Below are 20,030 nucleotides of genomic sequence, written 5' to 3' on the forward strand. Positions count from 1 at the left end.
CTGCCACGGGGCTGGATGGAAAGAGGGCATCCTATGAAATAAGTGGGTGAGTAAATGAATCTAATACTCATGTGTACCTGGCCCTGGGCCAGAACTAAGAGACACAAAGAATATTTGGTGTGTGCCTCCTCAGAGGAGCAGATACATTTACTGTGGTGCTAAGATGTGATGACAAAAATTAAGCGATTGGAAAAGTGAAGGGAGTAACTGAACGCCAACGGAGTTACAGAAGTTTTAGAGAAAGGAGAAATCACTTCTTGTGATTCTGTTCAGTGTTTCTACGTCATTCCTGACTGGTCTGAGTGGGTACAGGATACATTTCTCCCAACAGCATCTGTTAAGGCATTCAGTAAAGGCTTATTTTTTTGGTTCAAATTCTACCCTATCCTGAAATTACGATTTTTTTTTTTTTTTTTTTTTAATTAAAGTAGGCTCCATGCTCAATGTGGGGCTTGAACTCCTGACCCTGAGATCAAGAGTCACATGCTCCAGGGGCTCCTGGGTGGCTCAGTCAGTTAAGCCTCTGACTTCGGCTCAGGTCATGATCTCACTGTTTGTGAGTTCGAGCCCCGCGTCGGGCTCTGTGCTGCTGACAGCTTGGAGCCTGGAGCCTGCTTTGGATTCTGTGCCTTGCTCTCTCTCTGCCCCTCTCCTGCTCACGCTCTGTCTCTATCTCAAAAATAAATAAAACGTTAAAAAAAATTAAAAAAAAAAAAAAAAAAAGAGTCACATGCTCCACCAGCTGAGCCAGCCAGGTGTCCTGTGAAATCGCTACTCTTAATGGCGGGAAGGGCTCGAGGTGAGATTTACAGACCTGAGTGGTAACAACCAGGATGTCCTCTTCATTTTCTGGACGGAACTGGAAAGGGATACTTGCTCCCCGGACCACGCCGTCCTGATCCACATAGCAGAACTGGTAATACTCATCATCCTTGGGCAGGTAATAAGCTGAAGACGCAACATCATTTTTAATCCAAAATTAGGTCTAGTAAGAAAGCTGAAAATCTGGAAGTCTTTTTATCTGCCCCAGAAAGCTTAATTAAGCTCAAGGGAATCCGTGTTGGCCGCGGTCTTCAACACCTTTGATCCGGTATTTATTTTCCTTACCTTTGAACTGGACCTCCTGCTGTTTGGCTGAGTCGCTGTTTAGGTCGACGGGCAAAGAAACCCACATGAAGGTGTAATACTCCCGGGTCGTCTTCCAACCCACCTGAAATGACAAAAGGTTCTCGTTCAGCATCTCAAACTGCTCAGGGGAGAGTCCTGATTTGGGCTATGTCTTCTCAAAATACACTTGCTTTTGATTTATGTTGAAAGTAAAATGAATTCTGTATGATAAGATCCACCCACCATTGGATCAGATCTTTTTATTAGTAAGTTTTTTTTAATATTTATTTTTGAGAGAGAGAGAGTGTGCGAGCCGGGGGAGGGGCAGAGAGAGAGGGAGACACAGAATCCGAAGCAGGCTCCGGGCTCCAAGCTGTCGGCACAAAGCCCGACGCGGGGCTCGAACCCACGAACCGTGAGATCATGACCTGAGCCTAAGTCGGACACTTAACCGACTGGGCCACCCAGGCACCCCCAGATCTTGCTTTTTGACTCATGACAACTATATGTGGTACAAGGTCTGATACAACTAGAAACTGGCCTGCACGCCCGCACAGTCCAGAATACCTATCTCAGAAGGAAATGTAAACCGGCCACTCCACACCCAGGAAAAGAGTTCCAAAAATTACTAACACCAAGTCAGACAGAGAACGGTGAGTGACTGGGGAAAATCTGGGGTTGTGACTCTTGATCCCGCTGTCTTCTTACAACGCTTCGTAGAACTTCTTAATCAGAAAGCCCTTCTGATCTGCCTTCTCCACTGGTCAGTCCTCTCCTGTGTCCAGTCCAGTCTCGTCACCCATACTGACCTGGTTAGACTAGCACATCTTTAACATGCGCTTTTTGAATAATGTGCATGTTGCAGCGGAGTAGAGGGGCCAAAGGGTTCTGAGGTGATGAGGCCCCAGGAAACTGAGCCCAGTCTATAGAATTTTCTTTCTTCAGTGTTTTTCTTAACACGTGCTTAAGGAAGGCCCTTTGGTGCTTCTGGTAGTCATAAAGGCCCCTTCCAGGTATTGAAAGCATTAAGTCATGATATACGGATACTGTAAAATATGCCTCAGAGCAGGAAGCCGGTTAAGTGGAAAATATTCTCAGTAAAGTCGAAGGAGGGTAAAAGATGGCTCAAATCATATCGAGACGGTAAGGGCACACCGGAGAATAGAAAGGGAGCCATTGTGTCTTCAAGGGGAGAACACTCAGCAAATGAGAAGCAAAATTACATCTATTGCCGTATTTTGACCCTGCCTGAGCCCAGTGGGAAGAAGAAGAACTAAAAATAAAATTCCATTTTTATATATGAAGGAATCAGTGCAGGGTTGCAAAGGCGACTCTGAACGCTCATCAGAACGTACCAGGGCATGTTTTAGTGTCTCATTAACACGCACCCCATCGCTGGAAGCAGCCCGGAGCCAGCGCGGCCTGCGGTTGGTACAGGAAGCAGGAATTTTATGGAGTCTTCATTCACATCCTGGAGTTTCTTAATGCACTGTGACCAAAATATCTGGGAAGGCCTAAGAATTACTGTGGTCTTGGAACCAGGAGACAACTTCTGGCCGCCTGTGATTTCTGGCCTTGGGTCCCCCACCTGAGTCGCGCTGGTCCGGGCACGCTTCTCGGACCTGTCCCCTCTCGGAGACCTTGGGCACACGTAAACGCCCAGATAAAGGACAGCCCGGAGCACAGGGCCACGCGCTGAAGGCAGGAAAGCTACCACCTGCTTGAGGCTCTATCGGTGTGGGCAGCTTTTGCTTTATTGAGAAGACGAAGCATAGTGGACGCTGAAAACCAGTTCGCGAGCGTCCGCGCCGTTCCAGGAAGGCCCAGGGTCAGGGCTGGGGAGGAGCTGAGGACTATGGTCGAGACTACGCCGCAAGAAGGCTCAGTCGGTGGAACATGCGACTCTTGACCCCGAGGTTGTGAGTCTGAGCCCATGCGGCGTGGGGTTTCCTTCAGAAAGACCTCGTTGCAAGAACAAACACCGGGAGGGCTTTCCGAGGGAGAGGTGAGGGATGACACTCTACAGGCAGCTCTTCGCTCTCTAATATACCTTCTGCTGTTCGTGTGAACTCAGCAGAATAGCGCAAAGGTTTAGGCGTCTAACACACTTGCTCCCCACTCACTCACTGGGAGACCTCAGGAAGGTCACGGTCTTGAGTCTATTCATTTTATTCACCTGTGCACAAGAGGGAACACGCCCACCTGAGGGTGCAGCTGTGCTGTCAGGATCAAAGAGCACACGCACATGCATGCACACGCATGTGCCCCCATGCACGAGACCTCATCAGGGGCCCCTGGGGGGCTCAGCCGGTGTAGCGCCCAACTTCAGCTCAGGTCATGATCTCGCAGTCTGTGGCTTTGAGCCCCACGTTGGGCTCTGGGCTGACAACTCAGAGCCTGGAGCCTGCTTCGGATTCTGTGTCTCCCTCTCTCTCTCCCCTCCCCCCTACCCCCGCTTGTGTGCTCCCTCCCTCTCAAAAATAAATAAACACAAAAACAAAAAAACCTCATCAGAGACATAGCACACTGTATGTTCTCAAGAAATTTGTGTTCTCCTTATGAGCCTTACAGCTGTCTTTCCAGGGGCGCCTGGGTGGCTCAGTTGGTTAAGCATCTGACTTCAGCTCAGGCCATGATCTCATGGTCTGTGAGTTCGAGTCCCGCATCGGGTGAGCTCCACTTCTCTCTCTGCCCCTCATGGGATTCTCTCTCTCTGCCCTCGTTCACTTGCATTCCTGCTCTCTCTCAGTAATAATAAAAAAAACCTTTCAGGCTCCTGGGTAGCTGTTCAAATCAACAGCTTTATGAACAATGAATATTAGAAGCCATTCTTTGATTAACCATGCTTTCTTCATGGGGTCATGGCAATACCTCTGAGATGCATGAAGCATTCCAAATATAGATGCATTAAAAATATGCCTTTAAACATTCGTTTTTAAAAAAGCATAAGATTTTCACTTGGCTTATGGTTAAGTAACTCACTGGAAGTTGCTAAGTGCTTGGGAAATATAATCAATCTAAGCAAAACAGAAGTATGACCCTGTTGCAAAAAAAGTTACAGATCGCATTTCAAAGGCTAATTTTTTTATTGCCGATGTCTGCATTGTCCAGTATGATAGCCACTAGCCACAGGAGGCCATTCAAATTTCAATTAATTAACTTTTAATTAATTCACTAGTCATATCTTAAGTGCTTGACAGCCACATGGGGCTAAAGGTCATTGTCCTAGACGGTGAACGTGTAGCTGAAGGTATAGCTCCCTTGTAGAAAGTTCTACTGGCCAGCTTTGCTACATACAGGGAAGAAAAAAACAACTACTAACTTCTTTTCAAAATGGGAAACACTCTGATGTGTCAGTTTTCTGAACATCCTGTATTCTTTTTTTGAAGTTTATTTATTTATTTTGAGAGAGAGAGAGAGAGAGAGAGAGAGCATAGGGGAAGGAGAAAGAGAGAGAGAGAGAGAGAGAGAGAGAGAGAGAGACTCCCAAGCAGGCCCTGCACTTTCAGTGTGGAGCCCGACTCGGGGCTCAAACTCACAAACCGTGAGATCATGACCTGAGCTCAAGTCAAGAGTCGGACGTTCAACCAACTAAGCCACGCAGGCGCCCCCAGAACATCCTTGAGTCTAACAGCTCAATATCCTTCGGTCTCAGGAGGTGCCATGATGCTTGCCAGGGTCTCTCTGGTTGTCTACTATCCCTGCCTCTAAACACCAGCTTCCATGGCTCCATCAGTTAGCTTGGAATTCCAAACAATTAAGGAAAAGTGGCTCCACGTGGGATGCGAACAAGCGCCAGCTCCTTCCCTGTGTTGTCGAGCAGGATGTTGGATTTCAGGACGAACACTGGCAAACAAGCACATGACATACTGAGATGTCAAAACAAAGGTCACTGACGTTGGAACTCAGCGGTGTAAATTACTTAAAATTTGACCTTTAGCTCCTGTCTCTGGATATAATAGGAAGATCTGTCATTATGATGTGTGTGTGTGTGTGTGTGTGTGTGTGTGTATGTGATGTGAGAGACAGAGATACAGATGGGGGTGGGGAGAATGGGAGGCAGAGAGTGAGTGGACTATAATAAAAAAGTACCACTTCTGTACTTGAACCCGCAGGGTAATTAGACACTAGAAGAGGTCCCTGAGGGACCTCAGAAAAATTCCTCTCCCTGGAAATCTTTACAAAGAAGATGTATTTATTCAGGAACAAACTTCTCGGGTGCAGGATGTCAAACTGGGTAACTTCTCAACATCCTTTTCAGATCCCTAATACTCATATTAAAACACTCTACTAAGTTGGAAAGCAATATTTAAGGTCACGGAAATTACGTAAGGGGCCACTCATCCCAGTCAACTCACAGGTGGACATTTCAAAATAGGATTAATTTTAAAACATTTACATTTGGGGGCGCCTGGGTTGGTCAGTCGGTTAAGCATCAGACTTCGGCTTGGGTCATGATCTCACGATCCATGACTTTGAGCCCCGCGTTGGGCTCTGAGCTGTCAGCACAGATCCTTTTCTGTCCCTCTCTCTCTCTCTCTCTCTCTCAAAAACAAATAAACATTTAAAAATAAATCAAGGGGCGCCTGGGTGGCTCAGTCGGTTAAGCGTCCGACTTCAGCTCAGGTCACGATCTCACAGTCCTTGAGTTCGAGCCCCGCGTCGGGCTCTGGGCTGATGGCTCAGAGCCTGGAGCCTGCTTCCGATTCTGTGTCTCCCTCTCTCTTTCTGCCCTTCCCCCGTTCATGCTCTCTCTCTCTCTGTCTCAAAAATAAATAAAAATGTTAAAAAAATTTTTAAAAAATAAAAATAAATCAATAAAACATTTACATTTGGTTTTTGAGCACTTACTCTAAAGATGCCAATCCAATCCTTTCGACGGGGAATGAACTGTTGGGTGAGTGTATAATAGCATGTGACGTCCCCTCCAGGGACGTAGAACTTCTCCACGCTGTTAAAGATGACCTGAGAGAAATGACAATGATCCAGCAAGACAGCGGATGTGGGGGGATCTTCTACGGTTTCTTCCATGGTGGGCGTCCTGTTATGAGACAGGGGATAGAATACGGCTCAGAAACGGTTGTCTGAAATTTGTGAGAGATTTCTAGGAACATTCCATTCGAGGCAAGTCAGGAAAAGCAAAAGCCTGACAAGGACTGAGATCATACAACTTGTTTTCTGTTTCACTTTGAGCCATTTTGCATTCAGAGCTTCCTATGCTAGAACTTCGTATGAATGTCTTTGCTCTCCACCACCCTCACGTACCTTTATTCTCCGCTCATAGCTAGCTTGTTCTACTTTTTTTTTTTTTAATTTTTACTTATTTTTGAGTGACAGAGAGCATGAGTGGTGGAGAGACAGAGGGAGGGAGCGACACAGAATGTGAAGCAGGCTCGAGGCACTGAGCTGGTAGCACAGAGCCCGATGCGGGGCTTGAACCCCCAAACTACAAGATCATGACCTGAGCCGAAGTCAGATGCTCAGCCAACTGAGCCACCTAGCTTGTTCTACTTCTAAATGCCTTAAATAAGTAAGGCAGCCTAGAGGAAAATAACCTGAGCTGGGAACTATAAGACCTAGAGTTTAGATTTTTCATCGCAGCAAGTCCCGTGACTTCCAGAATGTCGGTTTCTTAAGCTGTCAGCTTCTCCATTCAGTTGCATTTATCCTATAATTAGTGAGTCTTTGCATGTATTCACTCTGCTAGGAGCTGGGCAGAGGTGCAGGAAGAAAGATAGGGTTGAGAGCAGGGGGTTATTTGACATGCAAGGAGACAAACATGGGTTCTGAAATGAAGTTCAAATTCCAGCCTCGCCACCGATTAAATGCGTGAGCTTGAGCAATTCACTTCATCAGTTGGGCCCTAGGCCTGTTTCCTCACCTGTAAAACGGGGCTAATAACATCTACCTCACTGCCAAATGGACAGAATCCGTGCAAAATGGTCTTGGGTTCAAAAGAGGGAGATAAATAAACTTAACATTTTTGTTTAATGTTTATTTATTTTTGAGAGGGGGGGAGAGAGAATGAGTGGGGGAGGGGCGGGGGTGGGGAGTCAGAATCAGAAGCAGGCTCCAGGCTCTGAGCTGTCAGCACAGAGCCCGACGCAAGGCTCAAACTTGTGAATGAGATCATGACCTGAGCTGAAGTCGGACACTTAACCAACTGAGCCACCCAGATTCCCCAGGAGATAAATAAACTTAAAAAAAAAAAAAGAAAAAAAAAAAGGACGGGGTGCCTGGGTGGCTCAGTTGGTGAAACATCTGACTCTCAATCACGATCGGCTCAGGTCACGATCTCATGGTTCGTGAGATCAAGCCCCGCATGAGGCTCTGTGCTGACAGTGTGGGGCCTGCTTGGGATTCTCTTCCTCCTACGCGTGCACACTCTCTATCTCAAAATAAATAAACTCAAAACAAAACAAAACAAAACAAAACAAAACAAAACAAAACCCACCCAAGTTATCTTAAAACAACAACAACAGGGGCGCCTGGGTGGCTTGTCGGTTAAGCGTCTGACTTCGGCTCGGGTCATGATCTCACAGTCTGTGGGTTCGAGCCCCGCATCGGGCTCTGTGCTGACAGCTCAGAGCCTGGAGCCTGCTTCCGATTCTGTGTCTCCCTCTCTCTCTGCCCCTCCCCTGCCCATGTTCTGTCTCTCTCTGTCGCAAAAATAAATAAAAACATTAAAACAACAACAACAACAACAACAAAAAACAAGAGGGAGAGATGCCAATGGTTAGAGAGAAGAAGAAAGGCTTTGAGCAGTGAGTAGAGTCCTGGATGATCCCTCAAGGAAGATGAACGTTTTGACAAGCGGGTTTGGGGGTGAGAAAACTCCAGATAAGTGAAATGGCACGCATAAAAGCAACGAAACAGAGAAATGCTGCCCCCGTTTGGAGGACGGCAAGCGAGTTGGATCCCTATCTATAAAATTGGGGATAAAACCTGTACATCACCTTCGCAGGTCACAGTACAGATAAAGATGTACTCCAGGATTAGAAAGTATTTGGGAAGTAAAACAGTATATAAAAGAAACAGAGTCTTTTGAATTGTTGAGACCGGCTATTTCCTGCCTCTCAAAAGTCGCCTGCTCTTTCTTCTAAATGCCACCCTGGTCTAACATTTAGTGAGTCTATCCATGGTCCTCAACCCAGGGTTTCACTGGGCGATGGAAACATATTCAGCTGACACAGCACATGAAGGAGAGCTGAATCCACGGGAATGCAATACATTACAAATTTGGCTGCTGGAACATGCTGGAAGATTGTATACACTCAACTTCTTTTTATTTATTTTAGTGTTTGTTCTTGAGAGAGAAAGAGAGAGAGCGCGCACGTGCAGGGGAGGGGCAGAGAGAGAGAGAGAGACAGAGACAGAGAGACAGAAACCAAAGCAGGCTCCAGGCTCTGAGAGGTCAGCACAGAGCCTGACGCGGGGCTTGAACTCACAGACCATGAGATCACGACCTGAGCCGAAGTCGGACGCTTAACTGAGCCACCCAGGCGCCCCATATACGCACAATTTGTAAAAATAAGTAAAATAACCAAAAAACATAGCTCTTCTAGCCCTGCCTGACCCTATTTATTTCCTGGTTTTATTTTGGACTCTAAACAACGAGGCCCCTTCTTTCAACTCCTCCAGTAGGCAATTTTTCACAGAGAAGGCGAGAGGACTTTGATGGCACTGAACTGCCTAGTCTTGGGATTGAGCTAAGGAACTGAGACATGTATTGGCTTTCTGGTTTGTGACACAGTTTAGCCACATCCGCAACCTCAAACCTCAGATCAGTTTTTCTGAGGAAGGGGGAGGTCACGTCCCCGTCTAGGTCAGAACCGGTTCCTTTACGATAAGCGGCTGCCTGTGTGATCTCTTGGGTGCTACGGGAGGGTGGCCACGGAGGGCTTCTCTGCTTGCGGACCTCTCTCTTTCCTAGGGGTCTCGAGTCATACTGAGGTCAGCATATTCCCTCTGTCCTCGGCCTGGAACGTTTATCTGAGCTTGTAAAACGACCTAATCTGTGATCTGTGGATCATAAAGAACACGCGGGTAAGAGTGGCTTCAGGGCCTGTCTCTCAATTAACCTGAGTACCCAACTCCCTCTTCTTTTACTTCCTAACACTATCACCCCAATGTACATCACATAATGCCTAGCCCATAGCAATTGCTGATTAAGTATTCACTGAATGAATGAAATGCATGAGATTCATCAAAAAATGAAAGGAAGGCGCTTTGTAGGCAAACAATGGTGTGAATGACGATGCGGCTCATTTTTTTTGAAGCCCTGCTCTTAATTTTGTTGGAGACCCTTAGAGAGGCTGCTGTTTCTCAGCTTTCCCTTTTCTGAAACAGGGTGAAGAGATGATTATCTCCAAGTGCTATGTCAATTCTCGGTATGGCTGGTTCAGCTGGCCTAGCTGGTTCAAGAGCCAAAAAAACAAAAGGCACAGATTTGATTTCCTTCAGGACCCATAAAATTCACACTCCATTACCCACCTTCTACACACTCAAACTCTGGCAAGCTGTTTTGCAAATGGATGTTACTCTGAAAGGCAAGACCAGCCAAGGGTAAGAGGGCTTCGTGCGATCTCTTTCTTTACTCGAGAAAACAATCAATCAATGAGCTCGTGAACAGAACACTGAAGAAAGGACAGCGCGAGCGCGCACACACACACACACACACACACACACACACACACACGAGCTCATGTTCTGAGGCTTGAGCGTACAGCCGGTGGAAACTCTCTCTTAACATTCATCTGAACATCTAATCATCTGCCTGGAAAAGTCCAACAGTCTTGGCTCCTTGCTTCTCAAAAATGTAAGACCCCGTGAAGTTTCCCATTTCAGAGATCTCATCACCTTCCCAAGATGACTCAGAGGGCACCTATGGCTCTCTAGGCATTTGGAACTCAGTTGTTCTTGAAATAGAAAACTCTCCTCCACCGAGACTGAGAAAGGGGTTGAGGAGGCAGGCAGACTGGAGAACAGCAATGGCTCTGTTGAGGCCAAAGCTGAGGACAGAAAAGGCCATGGGTAAATCTAGAGCGTAACCATGCCAATCTGAACTGGGTCAGTAAAGAGGTCGCTCGTTGAATTTTTCCTGGAAGGAGGGTATCTACCACTAATTTTTAAGGTCAGTGATTTTTTTTTTTTTTAAAGTTTATTTTGAGAGAGACAGAGACAGTGCGAGCAGGGGAGGAGCAGAGAGAGGGAAAGAGAGAATCTCAAGCAGGCTCTGCAGGGTCAGCACAGAGCCCGATGCCGGGGTCGAACCCGCGAACCATGAGATCATGACCTGAGCAGAAACCAAGAGTTGGATGCTCAACCAACTGAGCCACCCAGGAGCCCCAAAGTCAGTGATCCTTGAACCCTTCCTCCAGGCCCCCCCCCTCCCGTGATTAAGTTCCCTGGGAGAAATGGGCTCTGATAATGGCTGGGGAAATTACCTTTCTGACAAAGTAGTCCGGAAATGACTGTTTATAGAAGGGGCAGAGAGGATATGGAAGGAAAAGTAGAATGATTTAAGCAACGGAAGGAAAAGTGGAAGGATTTAAGCATCAACTTCCCCCCTTTTTTTTTATTAAAAAAAATTTTTTTTAAGTTTATTTATTTTGAGAGAGAGAGAGAGAGAGAGAGAGACAGGGTGTGAGTGGAGGAGGGGCAGAGAGAGAGGGAGACACAGAACCTGAAGCAGGCTCCGGGCTCTGAGCCGTCAGCACAGAACCCAACACGGGGCTCAAACTCATGAACTGTGAGATCATGACCTGAGCCGAAGTCGGACGCTCAACCGACTGAGCCACCCAGGCGCCCCCGACTTCCCCTTCCTTAACCACTCTTCCCCCATAGAACCACCATCATGTCTAATGATGTCCACCATCATTTCTAATTCTGATCATATCCAGGGAGGGAAGGAGAAAAAACAAAAAAAAAAAAAACGTAAAAGTTAAACGTAGAAGACTGGGGGCGCCTGGGTGGCTCAGATGGTTAAACATCCAACTCTGGATTTCAGCTCAGGTTGTGATCTTGTGGTTTTTGAGTTCGAGCCCCACCCCCATCAGGCTCTGGGGTGACAGCGAGAAGCCTACTTGGGATTCTCTGTCTCTCCCTCTCTGTCTGCCCTTCCCCAGCTCGTTCTCTGTCAAAGTAAACAAATAAACAAACAAAAATGTAGAAGCCTGGAGAGCTACTGAGTCATGAAAAAGCAGTGGGATGAAATTAGGTCCCCTAGAAATCACGGGCTGGTATTCCACTTAACTCCTTCTTCCTACCCTCACACCAAAGACTAGCCACATAAGGAGTGACCAAGGCCAAGAAGGGATGTCTACAAGCAAACGGTCGAGTGTGGGAAGATAACGCAGAGATTCAACAAACCGTCAGAGGCACTTTACTTGGACTGTGATTTTTCAGCTCAGTTTCCGAAAGGATTCGGGTTCTCAGAGGATGTATGCAATAACAGGCAATGGATTTTCAAATGAGTCCCCTGAACTGGCTTCTGGCTTCTAAGAAAACCTGACACATTTTCATCTAATGAGCTTTTCAAGCCTAATTTACTACTCTCAGGACCGTTCCATGAGGGCATAGATTCTGTTATGCTCTCCTGAAAAGGAACAGCTAATGCTACTTCGGCTCTGAGTGAATTCATAAAGGACACGGATATGCTTTTTAGCAGAAAAATCTAAAAATACTGCAAAGCTTCCTGGTTCAGATTCTAACAATGCAAATACTCAACCAAATCAACTCACCAGTTTTTCTAAAGATTCTCCCCGTGTATGCCTAACCAGGAAGAAGAAATAATCTTAAAAATAAAAATAACTAAAAAAAAAAAAAAAATAACCGAAGTTCTGTCATAGAGTATGCCCAACATTTTTGCATCAGCCTTTCATACCAGTGGCCACATGTTTAGAGAAATAAAGACTATCAGTAGTGTCTCTGGATTAGTGCCCAGAAGGAAACCAAATGTTTCCACAGCGAAGAGAGAAATGCAAACCAATTCTTCATTTGGGAACAGTAAAAACAAAGATAAGCAAAAAAACCAAACCACATTTACTCTAATTCCTTCATTCTGCTTATGCAACTTTCTAAACTAGTAACAATTAGCAAAATGCATGAACGGATTTGAATCCCACTCCTCCCAGGCCCAAGAAGAGATACGTACTCAAAACTACCCTTAGAGAACATGGACAGTAGCCACTCTGGGTGTAAGGATGGCCATGAGCAAAAGCAAAGACACACAGTCACTGGTCTTCAAACTATTGAGCCACTTGTTGGAATCCAAAATTTCCAAGTTCAGGGGCACCTGGGTGGCTCCACTGGTTAAGCATCTGACTCTTGACTTTGGCTCAGGTCATGATCTCATAGGGTTCCTGAGTTTGAGCCCCATGTCAGGCTCTGCGCTGACAGCACGGAGCCTGCTTCAGATCTTCTGTCTATCTCTCTCTGCCCCCTGCGTGCTTGCACTCTCTCTCTCTCAAAATAAACAAACTGAAAAAAAAAAAAAAGACTATTAAAAAAACAAAACAAAATTTCCAAGATCGTTCTAGTTCTTTTTTTTTTTTTAAAGTTCGTTTATTTTGAGAGAGAGAGAGAGAGAGAGAGACAAAAAGAGAGGACACACACATGTGTGCACCAGCAGGGGAGGGGCGGAAAGGAGAGACAGAATCCCAAGCAGGCTCCCGGCCAGCAGCACGGGTCCCTATTCGGGGCTCGTGCTCATGAACCCTGAGATCAAGACCCCAGCCGAGATCAAGAGGCGGGCGCTTAACCGACTGAGCCACCCAGGCGCCCCTCATTCTAGTTCTTTACCTAAAATCTTTCAGAGTACCTTAGAAAACTTGTGGACCTCCAGGAGGCTTTTAATATTCCTCCTTAACAACGGTTGGGATTGGCTGCCCAGCTTGTGCTAAGCAGGCCCTCCGCCACACCCCACACCAGCAGAGGCAACGGTACCAGGGAAGAAAAGAAAAATCGTTCTGGGACAGGAGATGCAGGCAACCAGAAGAAACGGTTTGAGAGGCTCAAAGCCGTGTCCTCCACCTCTAACTTAACGAGATGGTACACTTTTTCCTTGAAAGGGGTGACCGTGCTGACCCCTGAAATGACATGGGTGGGGACAGCGTTTCAAGTGTAGTGAGTGGGAAGGGAGCGAGGCTAGGAGCCAAGGGGCCTGGGTTCCTGTCCTAGCTCTGCGATCTTTAAATTTTTTTTTTTCAACGTTTATTTATTTTTGGGACAGAGAGAGACAGACCATGAACGGGGGAGGGGCAGAGAGAGAGGGAGACACAGAATCGGAAACAGGCTCCAGGCTCTGAGCCATCAGCCCAGAGCCTGACGCGGGGCTCGAAGTCACGGACCGCGAGATCGTGACCTGGCTGAAGTCGGACGCTTAACTGACTGCGCCACCCAGGCGCCCCTGCTCTGCGATCTTAACCAACTCACACTCCCTCCTTTTAGGCCTCAGGATCCTCATCAGTAAAACGCATGGATCAGGCTAGAAAATCTCTAAGAAACTTCCCAGCGATCGTGGTGATCCTAAGTGAAAGAAAAAGAAAGCGAAAGAGGTCATCTACACGGCCTCTCTTGTCATCCAAGGAAAGAAGGAACCATGGTATGATATCGACAAGCACAAAGTTTTTAAAGAGCCCTGGATGTACCACCTGACTTGAAAGATAATACAGCTTGTCGACACTAAGTAACTCTCACTGTCTCTCTCGGGGTCCTTTCCACTCCACAGCTGTCATACCTGCTCAAGGGTCGAGTTTCAGGTAGAGGCCCTTTGAAAATACCCGTGAAAGTGAGTCACCTGGATAGTTCCTAGTCATGTACTCTCCCTAATCTACAAAGACCGACTGCATTAAAAGTCTTTTGTTTGAAACGGTTTTTGCCAACAGGGGAAGTTAAGTTATAATACATAGCATCTGTGTTATTCTACTCAGCTCCAGCAAAGGCCACTTGTTGGCTTGCATCAGGAACAAAGAATCCAAGTGATCCGGAAAAGTTAACACGCCTGGGAGGGGTTGAAATCCTAACGGGGAACATTAGCACCTACACTGAATTGGGGTGAAGGTAGTGGTGAGGAGGGGCTACAGGAGATCAACCGTAAAAAAGCAGGTCACTACGCTCTTTCTTCTCGGCTGCCTAGAATATCTCCAATTACAGAAGGCCTCATCTGAAGGAAAGGGGCTTTGGGGATCACGGACAGGGAAACTGAGGCCCAAAGAGAAAGTAACTTGCCTAGGGTGACCGGGCAGAGCGCCGCCGCGGCCTCGAAGCAAACAGCAATGCTGATGTCAAGGATAGGGATTGAGGAACTGCCAAGACCTCAGCCCACTGGGGGGTGGGGGGCGGGGTAGATGACGCTGTGACGTCAAGACCCTGACTCGCCGTCAGAGGGGTCCCTTCTGCTCAAGGAGCCTGCCACCCGGCCACAAGCACTGAAGCTCGGCCCTCCTCGGGAGAAAACTGCCCCTCAACCCTCCAAGGCCACGGGAGGGGCTCCAGGGGCTCCATGACGCCACTCACACTTACTGTCACCCTAGAAAGATGGAAGCTGGTGAAAACCGAAACTAGCCACATCTCTGCCTGCCCAAGGTGCCTCCTCAAGAGTGGAAGTCTGAATTTGGGGAACCCGAAGGCCCAACTGCCCCTAATTGCCCTCCTTTCACTCCAGGGACTCACCGGGGGTAGCAGCCGGCGTCGGCACAACAGCAACAGGGCAGGGCAAGGGACAGGGGCGGGGCTAAAAACTCCTGGGACGGCAGATCCCGTCTGATCCCGCCCACCACGTCACAACGGCTACCAAGCTCCGCCCTCGCCGCGATGTTTGCTGGGACTTGTAGTGCTCAGGTGACTGAGCCCCAGGGGCGCTCTGCGGCTCTTTGTGCTTTTCGCCCATCCCAAACAGCATTCTCACCCCAAGGAGCCTATTTTTCCCTTAGAATGAGCTGTTTACTTACCTTTAAAAAAAAAAAGCCCAAAACTTTACTTCTTCCAGTCCTGAACGAGAAAGGGCCATCGAGAAGTCATCTTCATTTTTCTCCGGCCCCCATATCACACTTCCCTAAGAGTCTTATAGATGAGACCCCCTTTGGCATTTAATCATGCCTCCCGCCTGCCCCTAAATAAAGGAGATCCAGCAATCTCCCTATGTGCCCCACTTCCTGTGTCTCATCATTCCCTTTCTATAATGAAATTATTTTTTAGTGTTAACTCTGTCAAGGTAGTTCTTACTAAGCATAAACTCAGAATCCTGCAAAGTCAACTTGGAAATTCTCACCCTTGATAGCTGATCGACGGCCTGCCTTCAGCAAGAATGCTGCTAAGGCACTTCAACAGGAATCCCCTCCCACCCTTGATGTCTCCCTTTAGTAATTTTTCATGCACTTGTCCTTATCGTATTTGGAATTGAGCACCATATGTCTCCTCTATTGTAACGGTCCCTGTGGCAATAGTCCTGGATAATGTCTCTCTTACGGGTTTAACAAATGTCAGAATAATTATTTCTTTAACACTGCACATGCTTTTCTTTGGACAGGTAAATTGAGAAGTGCCTCTTCTGTAAGGAGTGGCATCCATCTAAATCTGGACAGAAACTTTTCTGTGCAGTCTAACGCGGGGGGATTGATGTCCCTGAAACCACTTTACATTTCAGATAGGGGCATGAGCATTCCTTATTGTGTCTTCTCTCAAGACTGGTGGCATTCAACCGAGATGAATGCATGGTGGGGAATAATGAGTAAATCAGGGACTGGGGCTTCTTTTGAAAGTTCAAATCACCTTCTGAGTGACCGAGATTATGCTTTTCCATTTTTTTTTAAAATTTTTTTTTAACGTTTATTTATTTATTTTTGAGACAGAGAGAGACAGAGCATGAACGGGGGAGGGTCAGCGAGAGGGAGACACAGAATCTGAAACAGGCTCCGGGCTCTGAGCTGTCAGCACAGGGGCCCGATGCGGGGCACGAACTCACAGACCGCGAGATCGTGACCTGAGCCAAAGTCGGCGCTCAATCGACTGAGCCACCCAGGCGCCCCTGCTTTTCCATTTTAAACTCTGTCTACAGGGATAGTGCCCTCAGTATCCTGGATACATCTCCCTTAATTTTACTTAGTGGCTTTCTAAAAAGCCCTTGGAACTGAAATCTCCTACCCCTACATACCTTAATGTCTATATTAACACAACTATTTCATGACACTCTTGTGGGGAGGTTAAAAATGCAAATGAATCCATTGTGCATTTTAGGAACTGCCTAAAAGAACCACTGATTCTTTAAGAGAAAGCATCACATGATGATAGACTCTAAGAGCCCTTGGCCTCAAAATCCTTGCTTGGCTGTGTCCACCCATACTAAACTATGATATCATGACCCTTACCCTACCCTAATCAACTTTTGCCTCTATCTTTGCATTGAAAAATCCACCCACCCCTTCCCCAAACCAACTTCAGAGTCTCAATAAACACCACTATTTTGTCCTTCTGCCTCTGTGCTGCTGCTACAACTTTGGCAAGAAAGTATCCTTGTGGGGTGCCTGAGTGGCTCAGTCAGTTAAGCGTCTGACTCTTGATTCAGCTGAGGTCTTGAGCTCAGGGTTGTGAGTTCAAGCCCCACGTAGGGCCCTGTGCTGGGCAAAAAGCCTACTTAAAAGAAAAAAAAAAAAAAAGACTGTCTTCTTTCTCAGTAAGGTAAGAATGATCTCAGTTTTGTCTTATCAACAGGTTGTTTTGTTGACATTTTGGGAAGCTAAGTTCGATAGCGTGGAATAAAAAACATTGATTAGTTTGTGATTTATTTCCAATAGAAGTGTCAAGGGAAGGCTGCAAGTGGAACCCTTTATAACTGGATATTGAAGGCATGGGAATCAATATTCAGACCTACAGAGAAAATCCTCCTCTCCTATCTTCAAGTGTTAGGAATGGAGATGAAGACTGGGGATGGGGGTAGTTACTCTGCCTGACACAGTGGGTTTTCTCATTGAATCCTTACAAGGGAAGCACTTTTTATTATACCCTTTTCACAGATGAGACAGTTGAGGCTTCGAGACGTAAAGTTACTTGTGCAAGCTCACCCAGACAGTAAGTGCCATCAGAAGACTTTGAACTGAGCATTCTGACTCAAATAAATGACTGTGCTCTTAATCATGACTCTCACCATATTTATTCTTCATGAGAGTTCGGTAATCCATACGGGCAGACAAATGCATAAATGAGTATGATACCCCATGGTAGTGGCTTTAGAAGAGGAATTTACATAGTGCTAAGGTAGCATAGAATTCATTCTTCCTAGGGGCAAGAAAGAAGGTTTCATAGAAAAAGTGGTAAAGAAAAAATTATTCTGAGGCCTATTAAAACAGAAAGGAAAACTTTATTTGGGACGGTTGTAATAGGAGCATTACAAACAGAGAGAGATTGTACCCAGTTCCAAAAACAGTAAGGACAAGTGGGGATTTGCAGCCAATCAAGCAGAATGAGGGAGGGAGTCAGTGGTGGAAAGTTACTAAGAGGAGAAGACATCAAGAATGCGGGGTTCTTGCTAAACTGATTTAATAGGATTCTTGCTGAAGGCAGGCTAGGAATTGATCAGATAGGAAGAGTAAGGATTCTCTCTAAGCTGATTTAAGATTTTTGCTGAAACCGGACTTGAAAGAGGACCTCAACTACCTCCATTTTGACCTCAGTCTGTACTTTCTAAGTAAAGTTTTCTTTTTCCTGCTTATCTCTTAATTCAGGCAAAAGAACCCGCAGGCAAATCATCGTGATGGGAACCAAAACTACCCCCCTCAAGCAACAACGACTGCCCTGAGCCAGCAAGACCCCACGTGACCTCAAGACAACAATGACCTGACCTTCGCTTTCCACCTGCAGTACTCTCTGACCTCTGTCCCACATTTTCCTTACAAAACCCAGGAGTATTTTCGGCACTTTGGAGATTGTATTTCAGAGGGTCCACTGTCTTCCCGGTGTTGCCCTTCCCTGAAATAAATTCCTTCCTTGTTCCGCCACCTGTCTTTGCATTTTGTCAGCGGTGAGTGGCTGAACCTGGTCTGTTTGCCCCCCCCCTCACCCCCTCACCCAGAGCCAGGTGCCCTGGCACCCCTGCACCCCAGCTGTGGACTTGGCAAAGGCAGACGTAGAAGCCCAAGGTTGAAGCCGCGTCAAGAGGGCTCAGAGGAGCCCAACCAAAGTTTGGTCAAAGAGTCTTGGTCAAAGGTGACATTTGATTTATTTTGAATAACAAGCTTGGCCCGCAGGAAAAGGGATGGAGGAGAAACGACGTAGAGAGAGGGAATAGTCCTCCCCAGTGGTGTCTCCAGTAGGATTCTCCGCAACGAAGGCAGTGCTCAGTACCTGTGCTGACCGCATGTAGCTGTCGAGCACTTAAAATGTGGCTAGTGCACCTGGGAACTGGGTTTTATATGGAGTATTTACTTATTTATTTGGAGAAAATCAAATTTAATAGCATATGCAGGTACGTATGGGGAACCCACACAGACATGGAAATTCCCTATCAAATTGAAATTTAAATAGATATGTGTCAGCACTGTCCTGGCTGGTGCAAAGCTACAGTATCTGGGCGACAGGGGTGTGGACTATGGGAAGGAGAGGCAGGAGGCAGCCTACAAGATGTCCAAGCAGCGGCTCACTTTTACCCCTGGGCTCGCTCCAGCCCTGCCCAGCTGTATCCCGTGGCAATGACTCTGGCGTTTAGACTCTCCACTCCCTGGAAAAAGACAGTGAGAGGAATTTTATCCCTTGAAGCTCTCCGGCTCTGTAACCACCTAAGACTCTGCAATTGGATGCCTTACAGAGTACAGAGAGTTTCTTTTTTAATTTTAACTTTATTTTTTAAAATTTACATCCAAATTAGTCAGCATACAGTGCAACAATGATTTCAGGAGTAGATTCCTTAGTGCCCCTTACCCATTTAGCCCATGCCCCCTCCCACAACCCCTCCAGTGACCCTGTTTATTCTCCATATTTATGAGTCTCTTCTGTTTTGTCCCCCTCCCTGTTTTTATATTATTTTTGCTTCCCTTCCCTTATGTTCATCTGTTTTGTCTCTTAAAGTCCTCATATGAGTGAAGTCATATGATATTTGTCTTTCTCTGACTGACTAATTTCACTTAGCATAATACCCTCCAGTTCCATCCACATAGTTGCAAATGGCAAGATTTCATTCTTTTTGGTTGCCGAGTAATACTCCATTGTATAGATAGACCACATCTTCTTTTTTTTTTTTTTTAATTTTTTTTTTCAATGTTTATTTATTTTTGGGACAGAGAGAGACAGAGCATGAACGGGGGAGGGGCAGAGAGAGAGGGAGACACAGAATCGGAAACAGGCTCCAGGCTCTGAGCCATCAGCCCAGAGCGTGACGCGGGGCTCGAACTCACGGACCGCGAGATCGTGACCTGGCTGAAGTCGGACGCTTAACCGACTGCGCCACCCAGGCGCCCCGCACATCTTCTTTATCCATTCATCCATCGATGGACATTTGGGCTCTTTCCATACTTTGGCTATCGTTGATAGTGCTGCTATAAACATGGGGGTGCATGTGTCCCTTCGAAACAGCACCTGTAGCCCATGGATAAATGCCTAGTAGTGCAATTGCTGGGTCGTAGGGTAGTTCTCTTTTTAGTTTTTTGAGGAACCTCCATACTGTTTTCCAGAGTGGCTGCACCAGCTTGCATTCCCAAGTACAGAGAGTTTCTACGCCCGGCTTTGAGAAAGAGAAGAATTGAATAACCAATGGCAAGAAGGAGACTACTAATTAGGTTGGGATACCATTAGGCTTTCAACGAATGCAGGTTGGGTGTGCTGCTTTGTTTTTTTTTTTTAATTTTTTTTTTAAGAGAGACAGAGAGAGAGCATGAGCGAGGAAGGGGCAGAGAGAGAGGGGGAGACACAGAATCCGAAGCAGGCTCCGGGCT

General features: G+C 46.6%; 1 protein-coding gene and 1 long non-coding RNA gene across 6 annotated transcripts in view; one reads left to right on the plus strand and one right to left on the minus strand.

Annotated features, from left to right (window-relative positions):
• CALCOCO2 (calcium binding and coiled-coil domain 2) overlaps positions 1 to 14,887 on the minus strand; it is a 28,559-nt gene extending 13,672 nt beyond the window's left edge. For 3 of the 5 annotated variants that reach the window (XM_086687077.1, XM_086687074.1, XM_086687078.1), the window contains exons 1-4: positions 14,782 to 14,887; positions 5,959 to 6,148; positions 1,108 to 1,210; positions 815 to 948 (exon numbers count right to left, since the gene is read on the minus strand). In XM_086687077.1, coding sequence (XP_086543203.1) covers positions 815 to 948; positions 1,108 to 1,210; positions 5,959 to 6,138 — 417 coding nt within the window. In that variant the 5' untranslated portion in view covers positions 6,139 to 6,148; positions 14,782 to 14,887. Of the gene's footprint in view, positions 1 to 814; positions 949 to 1,107; positions 1,211 to 5,958; positions 6,149 to 13,542; positions 13,636 to 14,337; positions 14,437 to 14,781 lie in introns of those variants that run through there. The other 2 variants (XM_086687075.1, XM_086687076.1) reach the window with 2 other exon arrangements.
• Positions 14,031 to 18,101, plus strand: LOC147574296 (uncharacterized). Its single transcript, XR_015244095.1, has 2 exons — positions 14,031 to 14,694; positions 17,829 to 18,101. It is a non-coding gene; the product is annotated as an uncharacterized LOC147574296 (long non-coding RNA).
• Positions 18,102 to 20,030: the final 1,929 nt, after the last annotated feature.

Source organism: Puma concolor, chromosome E1 (assembly GCF_028749965.1).
Source record: "Puma concolor isolate L17-30 chromosome E1, mPumCon1.1.hap2, whole genome shotgun sequence".
Classification (NCBI taxonomy): domain Eukaryota; kingdom Metazoa; phylum Chordata; class Mammalia; order Carnivora; family Felidae; genus Puma; species Puma concolor.